The sequence below is a fragment of the Hevea brasiliensis genome, chromosome 10 (assembly GCF_030052815.1).
Source record: "Hevea brasiliensis isolate MT/VB/25A 57/8 chromosome 10, ASM3005281v1, whole genome shotgun sequence".
NCBI lineage: Eukaryota > Viridiplantae > Streptophyta > Magnoliopsida > Malpighiales > Euphorbiaceae > Hevea > Hevea brasiliensis.
Genome location: NC_079502.1, coordinates 11,105,850 through 11,129,649, shown reverse-complemented (window position 1 = coordinate 11,129,649; position 23,800 = coordinate 11,105,850). Strand labels below are relative to the sequence as shown.

The 23,800-nt window shown below is 32.7% G+C and overlaps 3 protein-coding genes and 1 long non-coding RNA gene across 12 annotated transcripts; 2 read left to right on the top strand and 2 right to left on the bottom strand.

Annotated features, from left to right (window-relative positions):
- Window positions 1-620: 620 nt before the first annotated feature.
- On the bottom strand, window positions 621-9,807 carry LOC110644682 (RNA-dependent RNA polymerase 6). 6 transcript variants are annotated; one of them, XR_009140725.1, is made up of 5 exons: window positions 9,471-9,807; window positions 3,510-6,242; window positions 1,897-2,849; window positions 1,304-1,581; window positions 621-1,078 (listed from the first exon to the last, which is right to left on the bottom strand). XR_009140725.1 is itself a non-coding variant. In XM_021797585.2 (3 exons), the coding sequence occupies exons 1-3, from the start codon at window positions 9,561-9,563 to the stop codon at window positions 1,971-1,973; spliced, it is 3,705 nt and encodes a 1,234-aa protein (XP_021653277.2). In that variant the 5' UTR covers window positions 9,564-9,807; the 3' UTR covers window positions 1,608-1,970. The 6 variants fall into 6 exon arrangements, 1 of the variants encoding a protein (XP_021653277.2); XR_002492871.2 differs by lacking the exon at window positions 1,304-1,581; XR_009140723.1 differs by lacking the exon at window positions 621-1,078 and having other exon boundaries at window positions 1,218-1,581.
- A 4,433-nt stretch (window positions 9,808-14,240) lies between these two features.
- Window positions 14,241-14,825, top strand: LOC110644690 (uncharacterized). The gene has a single exon (XM_058128536.1). The coding sequence runs from the start codon at window positions 14,241-14,243 to the stop codon at window positions 14,823-14,825; it is 585 nt and encodes a 194-aa protein (XP_057984519.1).
- A 1,934-nt stretch (window positions 14,826-16,759) lies between these two features.
- Window positions 16,760-17,624, top strand: LOC110644688 (uncharacterized). The gene is made up of 3 exons (XR_009140721.1): window positions 16,760-16,960; window positions 17,077-17,146; window positions 17,243-17,624. It is a non-coding gene; the product is annotated as an uncharacterized LOC110644688 (long non-coding RNA).
- Window positions 17,625-18,124: 500 nt separating this feature from the next.
- Window positions 18,125-23,442, bottom strand: LOC110644678 (SNF1-related protein kinase regulatory subunit beta-2). 4 transcript variants are annotated; one of them, XM_058129179.1, is made up of 6 exons: window positions 23,164-23,442; window positions 22,755-22,963; window positions 22,462-22,489; window positions 21,628-21,733; window positions 21,374-21,536; window positions 18,125-18,684 (listed from the first exon to the last, which is right to left on the bottom strand). In XM_058129179.1, exons 2-6 carry the CDS (start codon window positions 22,959-22,961, stop codon window positions 18,370-18,372), a joined length of 819 nt encoding a protein of 272 aa, XP_057985162.1. In that variant the 5' UTR covers window positions 22,962-22,963; window positions 23,164-23,442; the 3' UTR covers window positions 18,125-18,369. The 4 variants fall into 4 exon arrangements, with proteins under 4 accessions (XP_057985162.1, XP_021653272.2, XP_021653273.2 ...); XM_021797580.2 differs by lacking the exon at window positions 22,462-22,489 and having other exon boundaries at window positions 21,628-21,809; window positions 23,164-23,428; XM_021797581.2 differs by lacking the exons at window positions 22,462-22,489; window positions 23,164-23,442 and adding an exon at window positions 23,115-23,161 and having other exon boundaries at window positions 21,628-21,809.
- Window positions 23,443-23,800: the final 358 nt, after the last annotated feature.

Sequence of the window (23,800 nt, the reverse complement as noted above, 5' to 3'; positions counted from 1 at the left end):
TTTCAATTGTTAAATTATTATAATTAATATAAAGTAAAATTTTAAAGTTATTTTAATAATAATTCTACTTATATCAAAAATCATATTATAATTATATTTTTTTAATTTTATAAGTATTATTAAATTATTTATTTTATTTTAATAAAACTAATCATCTTTAAACACCAAAATCACTTTCACTATTTTTTTTAATTATTTTAAATATTTGTAAACTTATAATATTAAATTATAAAATTACTACTAAAAAATTAACTACCTAATCAACATAATTATAAAATTATTACTTGATCATAAAATTAACTATTTAAATATGAACTGTTTCCACTTCTTTAACACTTTGATTGGATAAGTGTTAAAGGGAAGGGAAGGAAAATAATAAGAGAAAAATAAATTTGAAAAAAATATTTTTCCTTGTTTAGATAAAAGAAAGAAAATAAAGAAAGTTCAATTTTTCTCTAGTTAAAGAGAAATAAGAAATCAAAGATTACCATTTTTTATTTTTCATCCTTTATTTTATATTTATTTAAATATAAAAAAGAAAAATAAATAATAAAAAATAAAAAAAAATTCTTTTTTTTTTATTTTCTACCTCCCAATAATTTATCCAAACATAGCTAGCGTGAGTGGGAAACAGCAAGCTTTCAATTACTTGGATCTTCACAAGGAAAATTTGAAGGAGAATATATTAAAAATACATGTGATAAGCCGTACAAAACCCTAGGGAATCAGGGCTTGGACAATGCCTTGAGAATAGAGAACACCAAAAATACCCCAAAGGAGAGAGTATTTTTCTTCCGCCAGGGTAAATTGCTTGGGAAAAAACAAAAACAGGAACAAGAAAAAAGAGAAGGGAGCTGGGCAGCAAAGGTAAGGTAAACAACAAAAACAAGTGAAGCAAGAAAAACGCCTAGAACAGACACAAGCCTATTGATAAGTTAAAAAGAAGGGTATCCTATTGGTTTTCCAAATCTGATCTCAACAATAGTCTGCTCATGAAGGGCGACATAGCCGCAAGTAATCCCTTGGGGCACTCTTCCTCATGTGGAAGATGGCTACATCCGGATATGGCAGCCAATCTCTGCATGAGAAGAGAGAAAAAAAAAAAATAATAAAGAGCAATAATCAATTAAGTGATGTTTTTCCAATTAAAACTTTTCCTAGAATTAATTAAATTTTACCCGTGCCACATTAAAACTAGTTAGTGTCCCAGCAAGATATTTTCAAAGGAAATTGTTGATTTTGATTTCATGTGATTAGCACTAAGAAGCCATGAGATTTTAACTTCTGTGGTCTTAGGAAATACATGATGCTTTGATCCAACACAGACTCCAACAATGCATGAAGCTGTGAAATGGAGGAGAGACTTGCAGAATTTCAAGTTCTGAAGCCGTGATTTGAGAGGACTTGAGAGGGACAAGGGCATCTTCAGCACCCGCACTGACTAACACTGGCAATTCTTCTGCCGCCTTAAGCAATGATTCATGAATCTGTGGTGAAAGGACGGTCTCACATGAAAGTTTAGCAATCTCATGGAATGCTTGAATCGAGTTAATTCTTGAGTTGGGACTCGATGCTGTGCAACTCATGGTTGTAAAAAAAAAAACTAATTCAGGAAGCTATTAGATTATATATCCAGAAAAAACAGTTCTCTATATCACACATATACTGCAGAAACATTTAGGAAAAGCCAGTTCCACCTGTTCAGTTGTGCTTGGCTGAATACCACCATGTGGTCTATGCCAGAGTTTCGTCAAAATCTACGTGCCTAAATCCTTTGCCTAGAGAATGAGGAAACCAAAGTTCTAACCCGAGAGGAATAGCGAGGAAAGCACAAAAATGGCTATGAGCTATGATGCAACTCATAATCCAATGCAACTTTAATACATTTCAACTTACTGTTAACAATGGCAGTGTGGTCTTGCAGCCAAGAAGCATAATGTAGCTGCAATAGATAAGGGCTCAGATATTGGTCAGATCCGATCAGCCAGGTACTTCACCAGTGAGTTGACAGGCTTAGCAGTATCAACACCTTCAATTCCCCTGCACCTAATCTTAATCCGAGCAAGGTAATCAGCTGCGATCCAAGCAAAGCTCAACATTGCTGCATTGGCAGCAGCATCAGGCTCTTGCAACTCCATTGACTTTTTTATCCATTTGGGATGGTAAGCAACCTGGTACCATGCTGATGCCTTTCGCTCATACAGCAAGTTTTTCTCATCATCTTGTAGTTCTTCAAAATCCAAATCCAATTTCTCAAAAACTTGCCTAAATTCTTTCTTGAGCACACTGTAAGATTGCTTGAGCCTCTCTTTCAGTTCCCCTTGCTTCCTGCTGTTGTACTTTGGCATGGACCAAATGTGACCAGTTACCACCTCTTCTTCTCTTCTCACTTTATACTGGCCAAGAAGACCTTTCAGCTGCCCATCATATGAGCACTTTTGATCCCAGGCATCCAAAATGTAATCAGATGATCCAAAAACCTCGAGATCCCTATCATAAGGTATATCTCCAGGAACAACAATGAGCTCTGAAGATGCAGCCTCAACATTATCATCATAAGCATCTTTAATCTGGCGATAAAGTCTTCCCAAAATTTTGGTTGACTTATAGGACTGATAATCTTCCTTCCCCATAAAATCTGGATACATTTTTGGTTTCAAATGAGCTGGCATAGTTACAAGCTTCCCAGTCTTTGGAAAGTCAACGGCTGTGGCTGCTAACTCTGCCAGTTTTATGCAATTCTCATACAAAGCCCCAAATTCACTCAAGTCAGCATGAACAACATGAGCATTACAGATTGCCCCCAAATTCTCATTTACCATATGCCTTGCAAAAAAATCTATAATATCCTGCATATTAAACACACAAATAGTCAGATTTTGTCTTTGGCAAAATTATCTAAATGGTATATCCCTCGACCAAAGGCATAATAAACTGAACTAGGATCTGAATCTTCAGTAAGACTACACAAAATGCAAAATTTATCTTACATCATTTCCTAGGGACACTAAAAAATGATCTTATCCCATCAACTGCTTTGCTGTCATATTGCAGTTAACAACACGATAATATGGCTTAGTAAGGTGGGGACTTTTGAGAACTTCATGAAGTTATTTGTAGATTCCAAAACCATGCAACACATAATTTACTTGGTTCATGCAGTGGCAAATAATAAACAAATAAAATACACTAATATTATAGTGCCAACTAATGCGCAGCAAAGCTGATTCCTCAGAAGATCACATAATATTACACCAAAAGAATATAATAATGTCCTGGATATGATAAAAGATTCTGTTTGTTCAAGAAGCTTAGCACTGGCATCATCCTCCCCTACCAAGAGTTTTTCATCTGCCATTGTCTATTAGAGTCAGGCATCAGTTCACTTAATACTTTTATGGGGAAGAATAACAGGAAAAACAGAACTCAGCAGCACACATTATGTTGTTGCTAAAACAAAATTGTCCATTAAACTTCAAAGATAGCATCCAAATAGAGAAAATAACTACCTGATAACTGACAGCGCGATTTAGGACCTTGGCTTCGGTAGCATCATACTGCATTGGTGCCCAGCTCTTCTTACTTGGTGGAATAAGATTTTCATCCCATGTCACAAAGTACAGATCTCCATCAAGGTCACTTCCAGAAGCTTCATTTGTGTGGGGCCTGTCACCTTTCTGTGGGAAGATAAGGCAATCATGTAAATGGTGTAGTCCAGGAGCATCAACTGCTTCCAGGATCCTTATATCTCCAGGATGAAGACAAGGATTCTTAGCTATCACCACAGTCCCCTTGATTACTTGTAGATGTTTCTTCGTCTCACTAAACCTTGAGCCATGCTTGGAGAAACAGTTTTCCAAAGATGGGTTAGACACTTGGATAAAGCACTGACCTTGCTCAAGCACCCCTAGCTCGTCCAAGCAGCCCATCAACCATCTACCCGAGGGAACAAAGATTCTAGCCTTTTCCCTGAGGCCCCAAAGCTGTGCAGCTCTTATACAAGTTAGCATGCCTCGTAAGTGAGGTTCCTTTTGAGGCTTGAAACCTGCACTCAACATTATTGCTGCAGTATTACCTTGCTCAGTGCATGATGCAGTGATAACATCAAATGCTACATCGGCATCCTTGAGCATCTGATCTAGTTTGGAGACCATAGCAATCTGCATATTCCAAAATATTTCATCTTGAACTTTCAAAGTGGAAAGCAAGGTAATAATCTGCCTATTTAAAAAACCAGGCTGAAACCTGGTCCATGAGCAGATTTCCAAGGTGGTGTGGTTTGACAGGAACTTGTTCATACTGGGCCTCAAAGACAGGCGAATCCCATCACCCTGGGCTGGCCAGCAAGCCACAACCCCTTTACATCCTGCGTACCTAATCTGGTAAGCACATGGTGGATTAGCATCCAATTTCAACTTTTCTGCAACTTCCTTTGCAAGATCTGGCGTTATAATACCAATACCATCAGAAAATGTATAACCGTTCCTTTCAATATCAGGAACGGAAAGATCAGCCTCTGCTAGTGGAACATCAACAGTCGCATATGTAGAGGAGAAACACTGGCCCATCCTAGCAGCACATTTTGCAATGTTCTTATTGGTGAACCTACCCATCCAGTTTCTGATTTGATGAACGCTAATATTCTCATTTTCAGCAAAAAACCATGCAGAACGATCCCTCAATTGATTGGATGAGAAGGCCAAAAATGAGTACCTTCGACCACATAAATAAAATCCATCCGTCAGAATACCCTTCACCCTTTTGAAGACTCTTGTCTTCTGAGAGAAAGAGTTAGAAGTGATATCTTTTACTATAGGAGCAGCATAATAAGTGAGAGTGTTTGCGTTGATTGTCTGCAAGCCCTCATCCATAAAGGTAACTCTTAGAAATCGGTCGGCAATGTCTTTATATTTTCTCAAAACTCTATTGGAGAGTTCTACTTCAGGTGGAAGGCAATATGCTCTGGTAGGAGTAATAGCCAACCGCCTAATTTCTACAATATCATCCAGCTGTTTAGGGCTCTTGAAAAGTTTGGGGTTTTTCAGTAACCATTGTTGGACAGCTTTGAGACATTTATGAGCATCAAACACTGGGCGTTTATAAGAACAAATGTGCTTCAATGCTGCCAGATTAACGTCCAGAGGTCTGTTTCTCAGTAAATCAAAGAAACTGTCAGATAATTGATGTTGATTGAATATTCCTTTATGCATGACAGAATTCACCAAGAACATTACCTCAAAAGCTATCCCTTCCTTGTGATGAATACAAAAGAAAGGATCCGACACAGGCATCCCATACTCTGGTTCATTCAAGTTCTTAAGAGGTAATTTGAGGAATTCCACCTGCACTCTTTGTTCTCTTAGATAGCTCAACGCCCTATTCAACTTCGCACCATGGCGAGGGGGGACTGAAACTCGATATGAATTACACCGACCAATGGCCCCACTAGGTGTAAAATCAGTGGTCCGGATCCAAGGATCATCGTCATCCAACAAATCAAAGGGAACTGACACTTCAATGTCATCGTCAGCAGTTCTATACCAGACAGAAGGTGCAGAAGCCAGCTGCAAAAGGATCCCTAGGGTTGAAGTGCTCCGATCTGTGTATTGTTTCACCTCATTGATGTCTCTCACCAGGAACTCCAATTTAAAGTCACATCTAATCACTGCATACTCAGTTGTGTCTTTCAAGGAGAAGGCAGTATCCCTTGTGAAACAAAACTTGCATGTCCCATCAAAAGGATCCACAAGAAAATCAACCCCAGAAGGTCCTCTCCAACCAACCAAGAATTCATTATGATTAACAGTTCCAATCTCAATACCCACATCAGATAATTTAAAGGGAGTTGTCGTTCTCCTCCTCTGATTCATGTGAAATGGATTTTCAGGCCCCAGACTAACTTTCAAAGGTCTGTCATTCAAGAAAAGCTCACAGCGCCCTGCAGCATCTTTAGCCCAGGTAGTTGATTCAGGTGAGGCAAAATGCACAAATGCATGAGGCTCTATCCTACTATACCTCTCTGTTCTTTGGAAGTCTGCAGTGTTAGATGCCTCAAAATATGGATAGGACTCTGGGGGGGTCCAAGAGGTCTTCAGTCTACACCGCCAAACAAGTCCAATCTTATTTTCCAAATACGCCACAAGATCTTTTGCCTTGACATGAATGTCAAATCCACCAATACTAACTTGAGTTACCACTGTATCCTTCTCACTTTTCTCTGTCTCCATTCCTATGCTGGAGATCTGCCAATTTCAACAGCCAAAGATTACAGATCAAAATATATTTCCAAAACAAACTCTTCCGAAAGAAACCCGGTAAAGCACCAAGCTGGTAGATAGAAATAATTTATTTGAAAAGATTATAACTTCCTCTTTTTTTTAAAAGAAAGGCGGATAAAATTTTTTTTATTAAGTTATAAGAGTATTGGGTGAACAAAGCAGAGGAAAAGGTTAACTCCTAAGAATAAAACAAAATTTAAAAAAAAAAAATCGATACAGAAGAGCTCTCCAATATTGTTGGATACTATTACTTGCTAAAGATACTCCATTCTAAATGTATTTACAACAGGACACTAAGGTGCAACATAAAAGCATAACAACATGTATTTCAATTTGACCCCTTATTTAATAAGTAACAGACAATTAAACACATCCAACATATATTATTAATAATTATAAAATGCGTTTCAACTCTCTCTCTCTCTCTCTCTCTCTCTCTCTCTCTCAATATATTTTCGTTTGCTATGCTCTCGTGAAGATACGCATTACCAGCATGCCACATAGGCATTCCCTTCACACTACCCATAGGCATTCCCTTCACAACGGCTACCCAGATCCCTAGGCTCCCAACACTTCTTCTTCACTACTTGAGATAGGAAAAACACTTACTTTCCTTACATCTATCCCCAATTACTTACTCCTCTCTTATTCAACCTCTATGTTCACTCAACTTACCATCCTCATGTTCCACCAGGAGATTTTAATTACAACCCTATGCATTCGTCACCTACCAGGTGCAGACAAGTGCATTAGGATTGCCTGCTCTTTCCTCTCCATGACTCATCCCCTTCTTATTGTGTATTACTTGTACACAAAGCTAACTCTTCCCTTCCATGGACATTCCTTGTCTACGCATGCCAACAACCCAAAATCACACTAGGCAGACTAACTAATGTAAACTATCCCAATTGATACTATGATATCACAATCAAACCCCATCACTTTCTTTTGTCCCACACTGTGATGGTCGAGAAACGTTCTCCGAAACTGCCATGTCTAGAAAGCATATATAAACTATCTGAGCTTTATTGAAATGACAACGAAACTTTCAAAAATATTTGTGGAGAAAGCATGAATACCCATTAATCATTTATAATGCACAACATCCAATTTCATTTCCGCCAACACTTTTTTTCTAGACAAAACAAAACAATAAAATAACCAAGTGATGCAGGATGAAGTTCAAATAGAATCACACTCCATACACAAAGTGAAAATAGCGAGTTACTCTGCTCGATTTTTATTAATAATAAACTGACCCAGAATTATATGTAAATAAGGGTATTTATAGTGTTTTTGGACTCCTAAACCTAATAGGAATATGAAACTACTAAATAGGAAATTTAGATAAACTAAAATACAATAGGAAATCCTAAGAAAAAAATCTAAATCTTAGATAAAGTAGGAAAATATTAATAAGTCCTAAATAGAATAGGAAACTTCCTAATTAATTCTAATCTAATTTCTACAACTGCTGGAAGTTTTCACAAGATGTCATAGGTGAATTAGGGCTGTTGGAGATGCAAATTAACAAAAAAAAAGTTTTTGCCTTTTGTTCAGAATATCTCACAGCTGGGTGTAGGATATGCTGCCTAAAAAAAAGAGACACATTTATCCAAACTTGCAAGAAATTGCTATTTTGCTACCCTTCTCACAATAGCATGCTTGTATTGTTGCTTGACTTCTTTACCTCAAAAATATTCCACATCACCTAGCACAAGAGTTCAACTTCCCCAACAATGAACCTATATGTATATATGTATATATATATATATAATGGACAAAAATTCAGTGCTACAAAGGTTTTTGCAGTTGCTAGGCGATTCTCAGCGAAGTGGAAAGTGAGGAGTAACCACTTTAAATTAGAGAAAAAATTGAAGAAAACTATTTATTTTGAAAATTTTATAAAAAAATGTTTACCTCTTCTAACCTAGAGATCTAAGGTTCCGCATCCATTTATGTGGAGAGAAGGTTTTAATCACACCAAAATCGTCCCTAAATAGGATAGATAGATTTAATAATGTGCTCGACAAATAAATGTCAACAATCTCAAAAGGAGTTTAAATTATAATATTGTTTGCTCAACAAAAGATAAAATGCATCAATGTAGAAGCACATAAATGTCTCAAAGAATGACTCTCCTTCAAATCCAAAAACAAGGAAAGATTGTGTCTTAAAATTGGAATTTTAGGAAGGATTGAAAGGACTCTCCTTCAAATCCAAAAACAAGGGAAAAAGATTGTATTTTAAAATTGAAATTTTAGAAAGAATTCAAAAGACTATCCTTCAAATCCAAAAAGGAGGAAAAAATTGTATTTTAAAATTGAAATTTTAGGAAGGATTCAAAATATGACTCTCCTTCAAATCCAAAAACAAGTAAAAAAAATTGTATTTTAAAAATTAAAATTTTAGGAAAGGTTCAGAGAAGGACTCGAAATTAATGAAATCATAAACATCATCCATATTACAGAAAACGAAAAAAAAAAAAAAAGTTTTAACCACTAGATCAAATGTGGTTTTCAACCAAAATGCTCCTTAAACATAACAAGCCATCACAGGGTTAACAACAAGAAAACTCATCGTCCTTCCCTTCCCAAAACAAACCAAAGTATCCCACCACAATTCTAACCAAACTTATTTATAAGAAAACAAGAAAACACCAGCATTTTGAATCATATGACCTGCCTAAATCAATCACTCTATTATCTTCCAATATCCCTCAATATCTCACCCAAAACACTAATTTTTAAATTAAACAAGACATCAATATCAATATTACCGCAACATTTATTTATTCAACCACTTTATTGGACTGATCTCAAACCATGGTGCTTGATTATAGAAATGAAACTACAGTTCTGGATTTATCAAAGCAAATAGAAACTCAATATCTAAATAAAATTTATAGAGCTGTTTCCTGAGAAATCGGACAAACATAGCAGGCTGCAAAACATCCTGATGAAAACATGGCAAAGTGAATATTTTTTAAATTGCCTCACTCAACAACCCAAAAGATCATTCTTGAAATAGACAGTTATAAATGCAGGATAGGGATTCTTGTTTTCTAAAGAAATTAACAACATCCAATTAGCTGAAATCCAAAAAAAATCAAAACAATGTTTTGAGTCAACAAACTAAAAATAAGGGAACTCAGTTCAGGATTTAAAGATATAATACAAAAAGCAATTTTACCCACACTAGCAAGCAGCTTGAAGAGGAGGGGTATTGCGTGGGTTCTGCAGGTGTCGAAGAGGAGGAGCGAGCTGGTGGAGATGCTTTCCACATGTGCTTATGCGAGAGAGCTGGAATGTCGACACTTCACAAGACAACGAGAATTAGGCCTTTGTGGGTATGGCATCTGTGTTGAGTGTTGGTATGATCGGAGTGGGTCTATGGCTGTCTGAACAGTGGAGCTTTCAGTGGAATTGAATACTTGCTGATGAAGGGTGAGTAAAAGGAGGAGAGCGAAAGGTAATGGTTTTCTGCTATGTCGTTTTGGGGATAACTTCAAATGATTTTTCTTTTTTTCTTTTTTTTTTTTTTTTCACTCAAACTTTGCTAAGGAGAAAAAACCCTGAAATAAAGGATTGAATTTAAGATGCCAAAATGATATGAGATTTAATTAGGACAATTTTTAATCTAATGGTTAAGATTTGTCCTTACATAAGATTGATTTAGTACCATTTTTCTTTTTATTACTTTAATAGTCTTTAGATTTAATTAAACCCAAAGTAAATGAAAAGCTATAATTCAATTTAAGCTACAATTTTTTTTTTTAAAGATTAACTTTGAATATAATGGTCAAGACTAACTCTAATAAATTCAATGCTCAAGAATAATTTTTTTTTATTTTTTTTAAGTTAAATTAAAATTAAAATTAAAATAAAGTGAAATTAAAATTAAAATTTAATTAAAAATATTAATTAAATTTAAAATTAAAATCAAAATATGAAATATTTAAAATTACATTAAAATTAAAATAAAGTTTGAAAATAATAACTCAATTAATAAGATTAAATTTTTGAATTTATAATTTTTTTTTAACATATATAAAAGAAACCAAAAAACTAACTGGATACTCTTCCACTGAAAGCAACTCCAGTTAGGGATGGTCACGGTTCAGAAATCGTCAGTTTAGATTCAATGAAATCATGAACCTAAACCAAATCGTCAGGGGACGGTTCAAAAGACGGTTACTGAACCGCCGGTTCCGGTTTGAGCTCCGGTTTAAAACGGTTTGAAGGGCGGTTCAAAAAAAAAAAACGGTTCAAAACAGTTTAGAGGACGGTTTGAAAGCGGTTTAGGAATGGTTTAAGAATAGTTTAGAAAAAAAAATTAGAGAAAAATTTTATTGATTCAAAATTTAAGTTATATTTGTAAAAATATTTTAAATTTTCTTAGAAATATTTCAATTAAAATAAAAATAAGAAAAAAAAAGAAAGAAAATAATTTATCTTTAAGAAAAATTTAATAAATAAAGACTTAACCCTGATTAAAAAACTAGAGATGAAATTAATTTTTTTTAAAGAAATTAGCAAAAAGTGTATGAACTTAATTTTGCCTATATATCCCTTCAGGATTTAGAGGAATAAAAATTTATAGTTCTATTACTTGCCTTTTTTTTTAATTATATAATAATTGATAATTAAAAATTATAAAAGAGAAAAAAAAATTAAAATAGAGAGTATTGGAAATTTTATTGAGGATTTAAAGTAATAACAAAGTAATTGAGATAGTATTAAAAATTTTAACAAGTATATAAAATAATAAAGTAGGAAAATTGAGAGAGTATTGGAAATTAAAATGAGTGTAAAAAATAATTATTTAGAGAATTTGAGAAAAATTGAAAAAATATTAAGAATTGAAGAAAATGCAGAGAATAATTGTGTAGAGGATTAATGATATATATAAATGAATTAGGAGTGACGTAACATATTTATTAAATTTTTTTATATTTAAATCACCGGTTTAATCCAGTTCGAAATCGTCGGTTCAATCTGGTTCAAAATAGCCAGTTCACGGTTCTTAAAAAATATGAACCTGAACCAAACCGCAGAAGGACGATTTTAGTCCGATTCAAAATCGATTCCGATTTTAATCAATTTTAATCCAATTTTAACTGAATCAGTTCTAATTCGATTCCCGTTAAAAACCTGACCGTGGCCACTCCTAACTCCAGTAGTATCTCCATGAACCAGCCTAATGAGATTATTGGGAGGATGCTGAAAGAAAAACAAACCTAGAGGAAAACCATGGGCCATGTTAGGTAATCAGTCAGCACACTGAACCAGAAAAGGACCCGCTTCGCTGGTTCACTGCAGTGCTCTCTCTCTCTCTCTCTCTCTCTCTCTCTCTCTCTGTATGTACATGTCAACGGCTGTGATTGAGTTGATGACCAATTAGTAGACCCCACAGTAGAAGGTTCATCTGCAACAAGCTTTAAATCTTGCAGAATCCAGCATGTATTTGGGCCCTTGAGCTAGGGGGCCCAAATTATTTTACCCATAATATAATACATTCTAAAAATTAATTTACGCGAAAAATCTGATGATATTTTCAATTTTTATTTCAATGTATTTAATATTATTGATAAAACATAAATACAAATATTACTTTCAATTTCTTTTACTTATTTTACTTTTTCTTCTTTTTTTTTTCTTAAATTATAATGATTATTTATAATATCATATTAATATATATATATATATATATATATATATATATATATATATATATATATAGTGTTTCGAAATAATATTTAAATTTTTAATATTATTATTGAAAAAATATTCTCTCATAAATATTTATTAAAATATTAAAATTTTAATTTAAATTTGATATAATTTAATCATAACAAATTTCAAAATAATAAAATAATTTTTAAAAATAATTTTTCAATAACATATAAATATTTTATTTTGAGAAACGGTTTCATTTTCGATTCAAACAGACTTTATTTACTCAGTCTGTTATAAATATTAGATACTACAAATATTTAGAGTATTTTTTAATAAATTATATTAAATTTTAAATAATTATTTATATATCAAAATAAAATAAAATTTTTATTTATTAAATAATTATTAATTATTTTTCTCTAGAATGTAATAATATAATATCTTATATTTTTAATATCAATCTATTAATAAATATAATTTGATTTTGATATGTTTAAATTTTAATAAACAAACTTTTTTTATTATTAAATAAGTTTCTAAAATTTCTAAATTAAAAAATAATATAGAATTTTCCATTTTTTCAAGTTTCTATGAAGTTGCAGCACGTGAATAGATTCCAATAAAACACCAAAATAATTTGACCAGGAATGAGTCAACCAGATTCACCAAATCACCAGTACTACACTGCCGATCGTTACCTTCCACATTTCCATTTCATAGGGCTAACCTCGTTGACTGACTTGGTCAATCCCCCTAACCCTACGCAAGCATATGCCAAGTAAGTGCATTGAAGGCACCTCTCAGCTTCATGTTAGTTGTACTCGATGGCTTTGTAAACCCTCTTTTGTGAGTTAATCTTTGAGGTGGAATTAAGCGGGCTTTTATTACTCAGTATCAGATAAGAGTGGATATTATTTAATTTAAATTGAATAAATTAAATTAAATTACTTTAATTTAATAATTTGATTTGATTTTTAATATAATTCAGTTCGATTCAATTTTGTATTATAAAAATTTTAATTATTACGATTTGATTCGATTTTAAAGAGAAAAAACTAATTAAATCAAATCGAACTGAGTAGATTTATTAATTTTTAAATTGATTTATTTTTATGAAAAATTTATGAATTATATGTAATTTTATATATATAAATTGTTTAATTTTATTTATTAATGGTTATTAGGTTCAAACTAAGGTCAAAATCAGACTAAATAACTTAAAAATAAGTCTAAATTAAAAAATCAATCAAAAATCAAAACCGATCGATTTGAACTGAACAGAAATAGAGCAGTTCGGTTCAATTCAATTTTTCATCCATTTTGATTCGGTTTGATTTCTAAAATATGTAATTCATTTTTTATGATTTAATTCGATTTGATTTGGTTCAGTTTGAATCGAATGCTCACCCCTCGTATCAGAGTTTCACTTTGCCCAAGTTAGTCACATATAAAGATTATCTTAAGTTTTTTCGAAAGAGGTCAGGGTAAAAGATTTTGCAGAAACCCTTATGACCCGGTCTTTGAGGTAAAGTTAAATGGGTTCATATCATATAAAATCTCTAATTTATATTTTAATCGAAATAAAATAAAAAAAATTAAGATTTTTGTTTCTATAATTATTTCTAATTAGAATTCGAATTAAAATCTCGTAATGAAAAAGAAAACTTCAATACTCTGAGCTAAAATTCATTGATTAAGATTTCAGCATTTTAATCCTTAATCATTAATACTTGATATTTAACCAATTTTTCATCATGTCAAATTTTCTAGTAATAATTTCTTAGAAGTTCTAGGTTGATTAAAATATTGATTGAACACTAACTAGCCTTCACCTAGCACAGCCAAATTTGAGTCCTCACTCTCATTGAATGCCAAGAAACTACCCAATAAAACAAACTAGATTCAACATTGACCGGTAAAACAGCTAGAAAGTTACCTTCAAATTTTAATTATGTTAAAGTTGAAAGATCCCTAGAAGAAGAATATAGGGTTAGTAGTTGACTGACTTGTTCTACAAATGACTTAAATCTGTATATAAATGTGAGCTCCAAACTCTTACACATTACTGGTAGCACTCACCAATCACCATCTCTCGTTAGCCTATAGTTAACCAGTCCCATAACCCTCACTAGTCCTGATCCTCCCAAAAGCTTCTTTTCATTTTTGAAAAAAGATGGAACCAATCAAGCATCAAAACCTCCAAATTAAATTAAGCAAATCCAGTAATATCACTGAGTTCTCAGACTTGCTGTTTTTCTTTTCTGTCTTGTTTCTTTATTCTTTAATGCCGCCTTTCATATTCAACTTGATGCAATTCTTCAGCTCCAATATTGGCAAGAACTACACCTTCCTTCTTTGCAATGGGATTCTAGTTTTCATTGTGAAGAATTCAGGTCTACTGGGCACTTCTCATCAAGAGATTAATCTCATAAAGAATGGAGAAAGTCCACAGAAAGAACTTGAAACAGTTTCTGCAGAAAAACAAGAACAAGAAATAGCAGATAAGTGTTTGGTTATGGTAAAAGGAGCAGCCTTAATCACACAAGATGTAGTAAATGAAGAGGTGAATGAGATCACAATGGTTGATGAAGAGCATGAAGATGATGAAGAAGCACAAGATCTAGTAAGTGAAGAGGTGAATGAGATCACAATGGTTGATGAAGAGCATGAAGATGATGAAGAAGCACAAGATGTAGTAAGTGAAGAGGTGAATGAGATCATAATGGTTGATGAAGAGCATGAAGATGATGAAGAAGAAATTGGATTGCTGAATGTTGATGAGTTGAACAAGAAATGTGATGATTTTATAAGGAAGATGAAAGAAGAAATCAAATTTGAAGCTCAACAACTCACCCTTGTTCACCATTAATTACTGGCTAGATTTTTCTTTCCAAATTTTTGGTATCTCTAACTTGGACTTTGTGCACAAGTGTCCTACAGAAACATGTTCGTATGAGAACTTCATACCCTCTCTGCTCATTGTTTGTGGTTCAGATTCTAAACATTCAGAAACTGATACCTTTGAATCAGCGAATACACTGATCAGAGTATTCCAGCATACCTGATCAATCTCCAGTAGCAAGATATTTAGACCAGTTTCTAGGTATATTTAGACCAATTTCTAGTTGAAGTATTCAACAGAATTTGACTAGAGGCATTTTGATGGTATTAAATTGAAATTTAAATATTTTTATAATAAAAATTAAAATTGAGGTATAATTATGAAATAATCTCAAAGTTGAAGGACGGTCCATGAAATTAAGCCAAACAATAAACCCTTTTGAGAACTTGAATTCATCATCCATTCTATTACATTATCACATCTTTAAGGAATAACCTTGTTGAGAGTTTAATAAGTTTTTAGCCACCCTCCCTTTGTAAGTCTAGATTTTCAAGGGTGAGTTCTACTCAAATGACTTATCCTCAGATATAGTGTAATCTTAGCAATTTGTGGTACTCAATAATTAGTATCACGTTCGTCCCTGCTGCAAAAATCATGAGTAAATGAAGGCTCAATTTGATCATGGGATCTTGGGAATTCTAGGCCCAATAACCATCAAGACCTTTGTGTGGTAAATTGAAAATTGTTTAATATCTTAATAGATTAATTTACAATGTTTTAAATTTTATATTGAAATAATATTATATAGTTATATATTTCATAATCTTACAAATTTTAATTTGAAGTATATTTTTAAAAAAAATTGTCACTGATAAAATTTCTTCTTTTATTTATCAAAATCTTTCAAAAAAAATTCAACATCCTTAATTATTTATATATTACTCTCTTATTTAATATATATGCATGATTAATTTGGTGAATTCTCCTCTCTTCCGCAAAATAAAGAAATGCATAAAACGCTATTGCATGAAGTTGTTGATTGACATTTTTTTTTGTTTATATTCGGCTTATCATAAGCTTCAAACACACAAAATATATGTTGAGTAAGAGCAGAGCCAGAAAGTTTAGTTAGTGGTAAAAAATTATTTAATTTAATTTAAATTAAATAAAAATTATTATATAAAATAATAAATTATTTAATAAAAAACAGTGCATATAAATTTTTTATGTATAAAAATCAAAATGAAAATAATTTCATAAAATACTAAATTCTTGTAATAATCTCAAATTTAAAATTGTTTATGACAAATTTTTATTTTTTGAAAGTGTTATATAATTGCTTCATTATCAATATTATCAAAAATATTTTTCTCAATAAATGTAATAAAAGAACCATTAAATAATAAAAAGAAAAAAAAGGACAAAGCCAATTAATAGAAAATAAAAAAAAGTGAAAAAGTAACATTAGAGTGAACAATTAAGCCTTTCTGAAAATATAATATTAAGAAGATTTTTATTTTTTTTTATTTTGATTATATAAAATTTCATACAAATGTAGAAAATCTTAATATTTTTAATGTATTTTTTTTATGATACTTCACATTTTATATCATTAAATATATATATAAAGTCAATGGATTAATTGACCCACTATCATAAATGTAGATTCATCTCTAATAATAAAATTTACTTATTAAATATATAAATTTTATATATTTATATCTTATATTTATAGTAAATTGATTTTGAACGGAAATTTCGCTCTTGGGATTATTACCAAATAAATAAAAGAAAGCTATCGGTGACTAGGCACCACGTGTAACAAGAGAGATATTTTTCTTTTATTTTTTAGGTTATTTTGTAAGGGAGAGGTGGGCCACTTGGGCATTTTAGTGGTATGTTGTTTGGATAAGATTAGTGTCCTGAAATGCAGATGTCATTGGCTCTCCATTCGCTACAAATCAAAAGACACATATGGGAAAGTGAAGGAATGGGTAAACATAACTTACAAGCTCTGTAAAAATGGAAGCCAAACTGGCTTTCTCTTCTTCTCTCAGTACCCAAATACCTGCGCTGCCCAATTTATCACCATTATGTCCCTTTAACTTATAGTCTTGGTTCACCAAAGAAAAGGGTTCATCATTTTAGAGTACATGCACTTGGTGACTGTTGCTTCTTTTATAATGCCATTCTCACTTAATTTTTCTGGTTGAATTTTGGTTTAATGTTTTACTATAATGGTTAAAAACTATGACTCCGATGCTTTATGCTTTTCTAGGTGGAGGAGATGGAGAACTCAAGCCAGAAGCGAAGAAGAAATTTATAACCAAAGAAGAAGAACCTAAACAGTTGAGTGTTGTATTCTCACCTATCTAATTTGCTGGAAAATTTTGAGCTTTTAGAGTTTTATCAAAACATGAAATATCTGGTAATGCTAAATGCAGATATTGGCAAACAGCAGGAGAGAGGGAAGGAGAGAATCCCATGAAGACGCCTCTTCCTTACATCATCATATTTGGCATGTCAACTCCATTTGCGATCTTAGCCATTGCTTTGGCTAATGGTTGGATTAAAGTACCAGTTAGATGATTTGTTTAGAGATGCAGCAACAATGGCAGCTAAATGACAGTGTTGGATTTGTTCTGTTTATCCACTCATTTCAGTTCTTAAGATATAAGCATATATTTGTACACTAATTATGAATGCTCATTTTATGCATTCCCCAAGCAAATTACAATTCAATGACAATCAAATCATGAACTTTCTGTAACAAGTCACTAAGTATGCCAAATATGAGCAGATCACTCTGAAATTTGTTTACTTCAAAATATATATATATATATATACTTAACAGTAATTAAAGTGTCTCCATGACATGGTAGGATTGAAGAAGAGTCTGAATGGTAAGCCAGCATAGAGAGATTTATTCAAGCAAGTATTTTTCAATCTCTCTATATATTGATCAAGATTTTTGAGGTAGAAGCCAAAAAGTCTAGATCTCGGACAAGGGAAACCTTTTATTGACATTGCTAAGATGCATTTTGTTAAATGCTCAGATAAAGGAAAAAGCAGCAGCAGATAAACATTGCTCAGTCTACATTTCACACGGTGCTCAAGAGACTCTCCCTTTCTTCCTGAGTTCCTCTTCTCTCCTTACTCGTGGGACTCATTTTTACCAACTCTTCAGTTGAATGGATACAGGATAAAGAGGAAAAAGTCATCCATACCAAAATCACATCTAATCCCACTTGGGTTTCCTAGTTCCTGGATAAGAATACAAAAGCAAAGAGGCATTTATCACTCTATATTACACGTTAATTCCCATCTATGTGAACGTAGTATATTTTCTTCATATATGAAGCCTTTGATGGGAACCAAAGCTTACAGTTGCAAAAAAAGCAGAAAGCATGTCATGTTCACAATAAATATGAATTGAATACAGAAATTTGCAGCAAATACTCCAACTTTTTCCTATGTTTACACATTTTCTACTATTACCACTAACTTTAATATGTCCGTTGTGTCGAATAAATACACCTTTGACATTAAAAGAATATGATAGCACTTTTTATCATCGTGTGGGCTTGTATAGTACTACTGTCACATACTTCTGAAGAAAGCGATGGGTTGAACCAAGTGCAACAGGCTGACCTCGATTATTCTGAATATAAAGATGGTTCAACACTGCATGCCTAGGCTTTGGCAGTGACTGGTGACTTTCTGCAGCAGATTGGACGTTCAACAATGTTAGTTGAAGTTGGGGAGGTATGTCTGGAGGCTGCTTACTGAAATCGTAGTTATCCAAGGACTCATTATTGTAGCTTGTTACTGGGGATGGAGGAGTTTCAAACTCAGATAGGCTTTCAGGAGCTTCGGGAACATCCTCCTGTCCAGAAGATTGTAACAATTAAAACAAATTAATTGAGTACATAATTATCTTAAAGATACAGAAGAACAATTAAATCTGCAGTGGAACTACAACTAAAAGAAGAACTGCAAGAGTGAAGCAGTCAAGGAAGACTCAATTTAGAAATTATTTTAATTTAATTTTTAATTGTAAAATTGAGATCTTTAATTAGATTTTTTAGTATTAGAAGTTTAAAAATTCTATTATTATTTAGGAAGTTTGAATTGGTTTGGGATTCCTACTTAGTGTTTGTTTAGTATTTTCTCGTTTACGGTTCCTAATCCTAGAACTAGTAGGACTAATTGTTATACTATAAATACCTATATCATTTAGGTATTTTATTAGAGATTTTTTATCATTGATAATTGACAATTAATATTGTTCTATTGTATTCTACATCAATTTGGTGTTAGAGCTAGGTATCCTATTGTCCATGGATAATTCCTTTAGCTTTTCTTATACTTTCTCACGTTTTCCATTGGTTTTTCTTGTTGATTTGGGATTCATAATTAGTGTTAGCTTAGTTTTTTCTTGTTTAGGATTCCTAATCCTAGTACTAGTAGGACTAGTTATTATACAATAAATACATACGTTATCTAGATATTCTACTAGAGACTATTGACAATTTGACAACTAACATTGAGGATTAATACAAATTTTGAGAATTGTTTCTCAACCCCTTTTGAGTGTTCTATTGTATTCTACATCAAAGAGCTTCTTTTGAGTACATGCAAAATTCATAATGAATAAGTTGATTCTAAGAAATTCCTAACTTGCAGTACCTTTGAAATAAATAGAATTGCCAGTGATATTACAGATGTTTGGTTGCATATTTTTTTAATATAGAAACATACCAAGTATGAGACAATGTTATCAAGAGGAATGAATTTATACACTCCACTACTACACTTCATTAGCATCCCTCTCTCTCTCTCTCTCTCTCTCTCTCTCTCTCTCTCTCTCGGCACTGCCCCCACCCCAACACCCCCCACCCCGCAAATAGACACCGATGAAGCTCCAAATGGGAGTAGGAATTACAATAATAGACATCTTCAGTTCCTCATGTACTGAGCATATAATTCATTTTCACAGAAATTGGTGTCCCATGACCACAGGCCAAGATCAAAATCTAGTGGTGGATGAAAACAGTTCAAAACACAATGAGTCAGATATGATGAAGACATTTTCAATATTTATCTCCTCAGCAATGCTAAATCACAAGCAAATGTCCATCACCATAAAAAATAAAAAAAATAAAAAAAAAAACACAGGCAATTAATGTAGCCAAAGCAACTGTATCTAATATGAGATGAATGAAAGACAAATCGCATATTTTTTTTACCATTACTACAGTTGGGCATCTTACGGAGTTCTGATTGATGATGCAACTGAAGAAAGTAGAAAACAAGAATGCAAAAAGTTGAATATTCATGATCCCTACTCCCAATAAATAAATATAAGAAAGGTCACTCGTAACAGGCTATTTCAGTGCAATATAAGCCAATATACGGCACCTGCAGTAACTCAAAAGATATCTTGTCTAATACAACTAAATCATTTGCAAATCCAGCAAGAGCATACAGATGATGATGAAGCCTAGGACTTAATCCATTTGTTCAATTAGTAAGGAAAACTGAGTTGCATAACTAATTGCATGGAGACAAGAGAATCAGAATACAATGGAAGGTGGCTACTCTACTACTTAATTCAGTTCATTTTTCTATTTGTTCTCACAAGGCTTGAGAGTTGAGATCTAGCTCTAGCTCAAACCTAATCCGATTCCCCAGCAGTGCCATAAAAAATGTAGAAATTCACCTTCAACACCCTTTTACATTCTAAATATTTAGAAAAATAAGGAAATTAGTAATAAGAGGCAAATTAATGTCTGGTTACCATTTGGATTAGTGAAAAATTTTTGGGTTTCATTTATTCAACCTGCTTAAAAATTTCTGGAGTGTGCAAATCACCTACATGGATTGGCCTACCGCAGGTTTGTGGTCCAAAGGTTTTTAAAGTTTCATATCCCAGTTACTTTAGAAACTTCTGAGAGAAAAACGAAAAAGTCAGATAAACAATGTTCAACAAGAGTAGTCCCAACTAGTTATCATCTCATGATTTATAATTGCAAGTTAAATGCACAGTGGCTTTTTATCTGAAAAACATAGGCATCCTGGGTATTTCTTGTGAATTTTTTCTGTCTTTACATCTTTACCTTCGAAAAGCTAAATGCATATTTGGGCATTCCGTTTATATTCATTCTGTCCGTACATCTTGAGCTATGTTAGAATTATTTTTTCAAGAAAAGTTCACTTTATTTGACATAGTACGCTATGTACAGAAAACATCAAATGGATTTACAGAGATAATCCTGCAAAGCCATGTCATTTGACGCATTATCATGTCTGAGTTCAAGTTCAGACCAAAATACATTTCCAATTTGCAATGCAATTACAACAGTGAGATAAAATAGCCAAATGAATATGTGCATTTCTTTTTCTTTCCAGAGCTCCCTAATTCCTTTCCCTTTTTTACTTTATATGTATTTATGCAGAAGACTAAGCAAAAAGAATAATCTATTATTCTTTTTTTTTTTTTAAATAATAATCTATTATTCATTATGTCATTTAGGGGGAAAAGATTAACTATTAATTAGAAGAAGCAAAATTACCTGTACATCCAATATATTGTATACAGTCCCTGAATCATCACATTCCCAGGGCAAGTCTGAAGCATAACTCAATTGGTCATCAACAATAAAGCGGTAGTGAAAAACACCTGATGGGAGCATCTTTAAAATAACAAAATCTTTGCCCACCTTATGCAAGTGCTCTCTGAGAAAAATAGATACTAGTTAGGACTGCAGTAAAAAAAAGTATAACCTGAAGACCAGACCAAAATGAAAACACAACAATAATTTCATACCTTTTGTTCCACTTATCCCATGATCCAGTGACAGCTATTTGCCTGCCACCATAACTCCATGTTATTATCACAGCATTCAGTTTCTCACTGAATGCATCCCTGGAATCTGTTACATTATGTGCCAAAGCATTATTGTGGACATGCATCATTTCAGAAGGTCCTGGTAAAGGAACCATGGGAACCTGGATACAGAAATTTTGGCAAATTCGTATCTTCTTAGTGGAAATAAAAAAAGGAAAATAAAAAGTAAGAAGAAAAAGCTAGTGTATTTTCTTCAACATTTATACATGCCAAATTATGCAAATCAAAGGCCCCTTGTAGGAAACAAATTCAACTATAATTACTCAATTCAACTCATTAAGCCTCAGTCTCAAATTAGGTAGAGTCAGTTCATGAAGTCTTTATTGGAGTCCATTACATGAATTGATTTCTGCTTTTCTGATTTACTTATGAATAAACTTTCAATGACAATGCACATTCAAACAAAAAGCAACTCCAACTTTCTCAGTTTTTCTTTAAGCGTAATCAAATGGAACGCCATTTCGAATTTAAATGTGGAATTTAATATATTTCATAGCAACTTTCACCTCTACTTTGTTATATCTCCCAAATCTAGGATACATTATCTTTTGGTGTTCTCATCTCCAAAGACAAAAACATATGTATTTCAAACCTTGCACATATGACTAGATAATCACATTAGAAGAAGTATTAACCACAGATAGCTCTGGATGCAGTAATTTTAAAACCAAAATATATGCAGAGAGCAAAATATGTATCTAAGACGGATAACGAAGACATTCACCTGATAAAAACAATTTCAAAGTGACTTGCCTAGTGCTTTTGCAAAAAATCTTGAGAACTACAAAATTGAAACACGCTGAAAATATCAACAAATTAACAATCGACTCTATTTTGATAGTAGAAAGATTCAACATACAGCCACAAAAATTAAGGAAAGATAAAAAGGGCAGTGCATAGAAATGTTGAGAAGAAAATTTCATTCGATTAGAGCAAATTTAAGTATAGAGCCCCACAGTCCCAAGGTCAAGCCACTGACAGAAATACATACGCGTGTGTATAACTATAAATACACATACACATCTAAGTATATAGAAAAATCATGCCTGTGGATTGAAAGTGGTAGGAGGCTGCAGGTATCTCCTAGGACTACTGAGAGGGGAGTGCGCCATGGGCTCTGCCTCTGCATCCATCCCCGAGACATGATAGCCAACGTGTGAAGCCCTACCATGTGCGGCACACTCTATAGCCTCCTCCTCATAACCCTCTCCTGAAGTGCCTTCTTCATCACTTTTGCCACTAGCATTGCCCATCCCTGATAAAATTACAACAAAATAATCAAAACCCAGATAGAATCTTAGCCTTAATTATGCAAAATATATATATCAAAACAAATTGCACATGACAAGAAAAAATAATAAAAACGCATGACAAAACAAGAAAAGAAAGCAGACCAAGAAACACACCCAAGTGAAGTGAGAGTAAAAGTTTGCCGTGTGGGGTTAGGTGACTTACCTATCACTGCAAATAAATTGCATAAGCAAAAGAAAGCACGCAACACATAATTAACTCGAGAGAAAGAGCCAACATTATTTATTGGCAGCTTCAATTTATAGAGTTTTTGATTGATTGGTTGATTGGTGCGTTTTTTTTTATTTTTAATGGAAAGTGCAATTTGTCCTTCTTTCTTGAGTCTCAAGAGAAATCTCCCCCTCTCTCTCTCTCTCTCTCTCTCTCTCTCTCTCTCTCTCTCTGTGTGTAAAATGATTTTTATTCTCCGATGAACTTGGAAGATCGTCTGATGGACAGATATTGGTCGGTTTAAAAGCGAATGTTGCTAGCTTCCCGTACTACAGTATCAGTGTTTCAACAGCTCTTCTCTTTCTCGTTGTTTATGTTGAATTTAGTTTATTTTTAAATTTTTATCTAAGTTAATTTAAAATTTTAATTTAAATTTAATTTAATCTGAAAATTATTAAGAAATTTAATTTTTTGATTTTTAAGTTATATAAAAAAATTTAAAATATTTAATTCAAAAATTAAACCTCTTAATTTGTAATCTAAATCAAGAAATAAAAAATTTAATCTAAAAATTTTAATTTTTATTAAATTGAATTTAAATTAAAATTTTTTAAAGTACTTTAAATAAAAA

Bases quoted from the DNA above. Each gene is read 5' to 3' on its own strand.
- LOC110644682 (XM_021797585.2), bottom strand. From the start codon at position 9,563: ATGTGGAAAGCATCTCCACCAGCTCGCTCCTCCTCTTCGACACCTGCA. The intron at 6,243-9,470 runs GTAAAATTGCTT...TGAAATTGGCAG, and splicing joins CAAGCTGCTTGCTAGTGTGG to ATCTCCAGCATAGGAATGGA. The intron at 2,850-3,509 runs GTAGTTATTTTC...TTTAATATGCAG, and splicing joins ATCGCGCTGTCAGTTATCAG to GATATTATAGATTTTTTTGC.
- LOC110644690 (XM_058128536.1), top strand. From the start codon at position 14,241: ATGCCGCCTTTCATATTCAACTTGATGCAATTCTTCAGCTCCAATATT.
- LOC110644678 (XM_021797580.2), bottom strand. From the start codon at position 22,961: ATGGGCAATGCTAGTGGCAAAAGTGATGAAGAAGGCACTTCAGGAGAG. The intron at 21,810-22,754 runs GCATGATTTTTC...TTCTGTATCCAG, and splicing joins CTACCACTTTCAATCCACAG to GTTCCCATGGTTCCTTTACC. The intron at 18,685-21,373 runs GTAATTTTGCTT...TCTTCTGGACAG, and splicing joins ACAATATATTGGATGTACAG to GAGGATGTTCCCGAAGCTCC.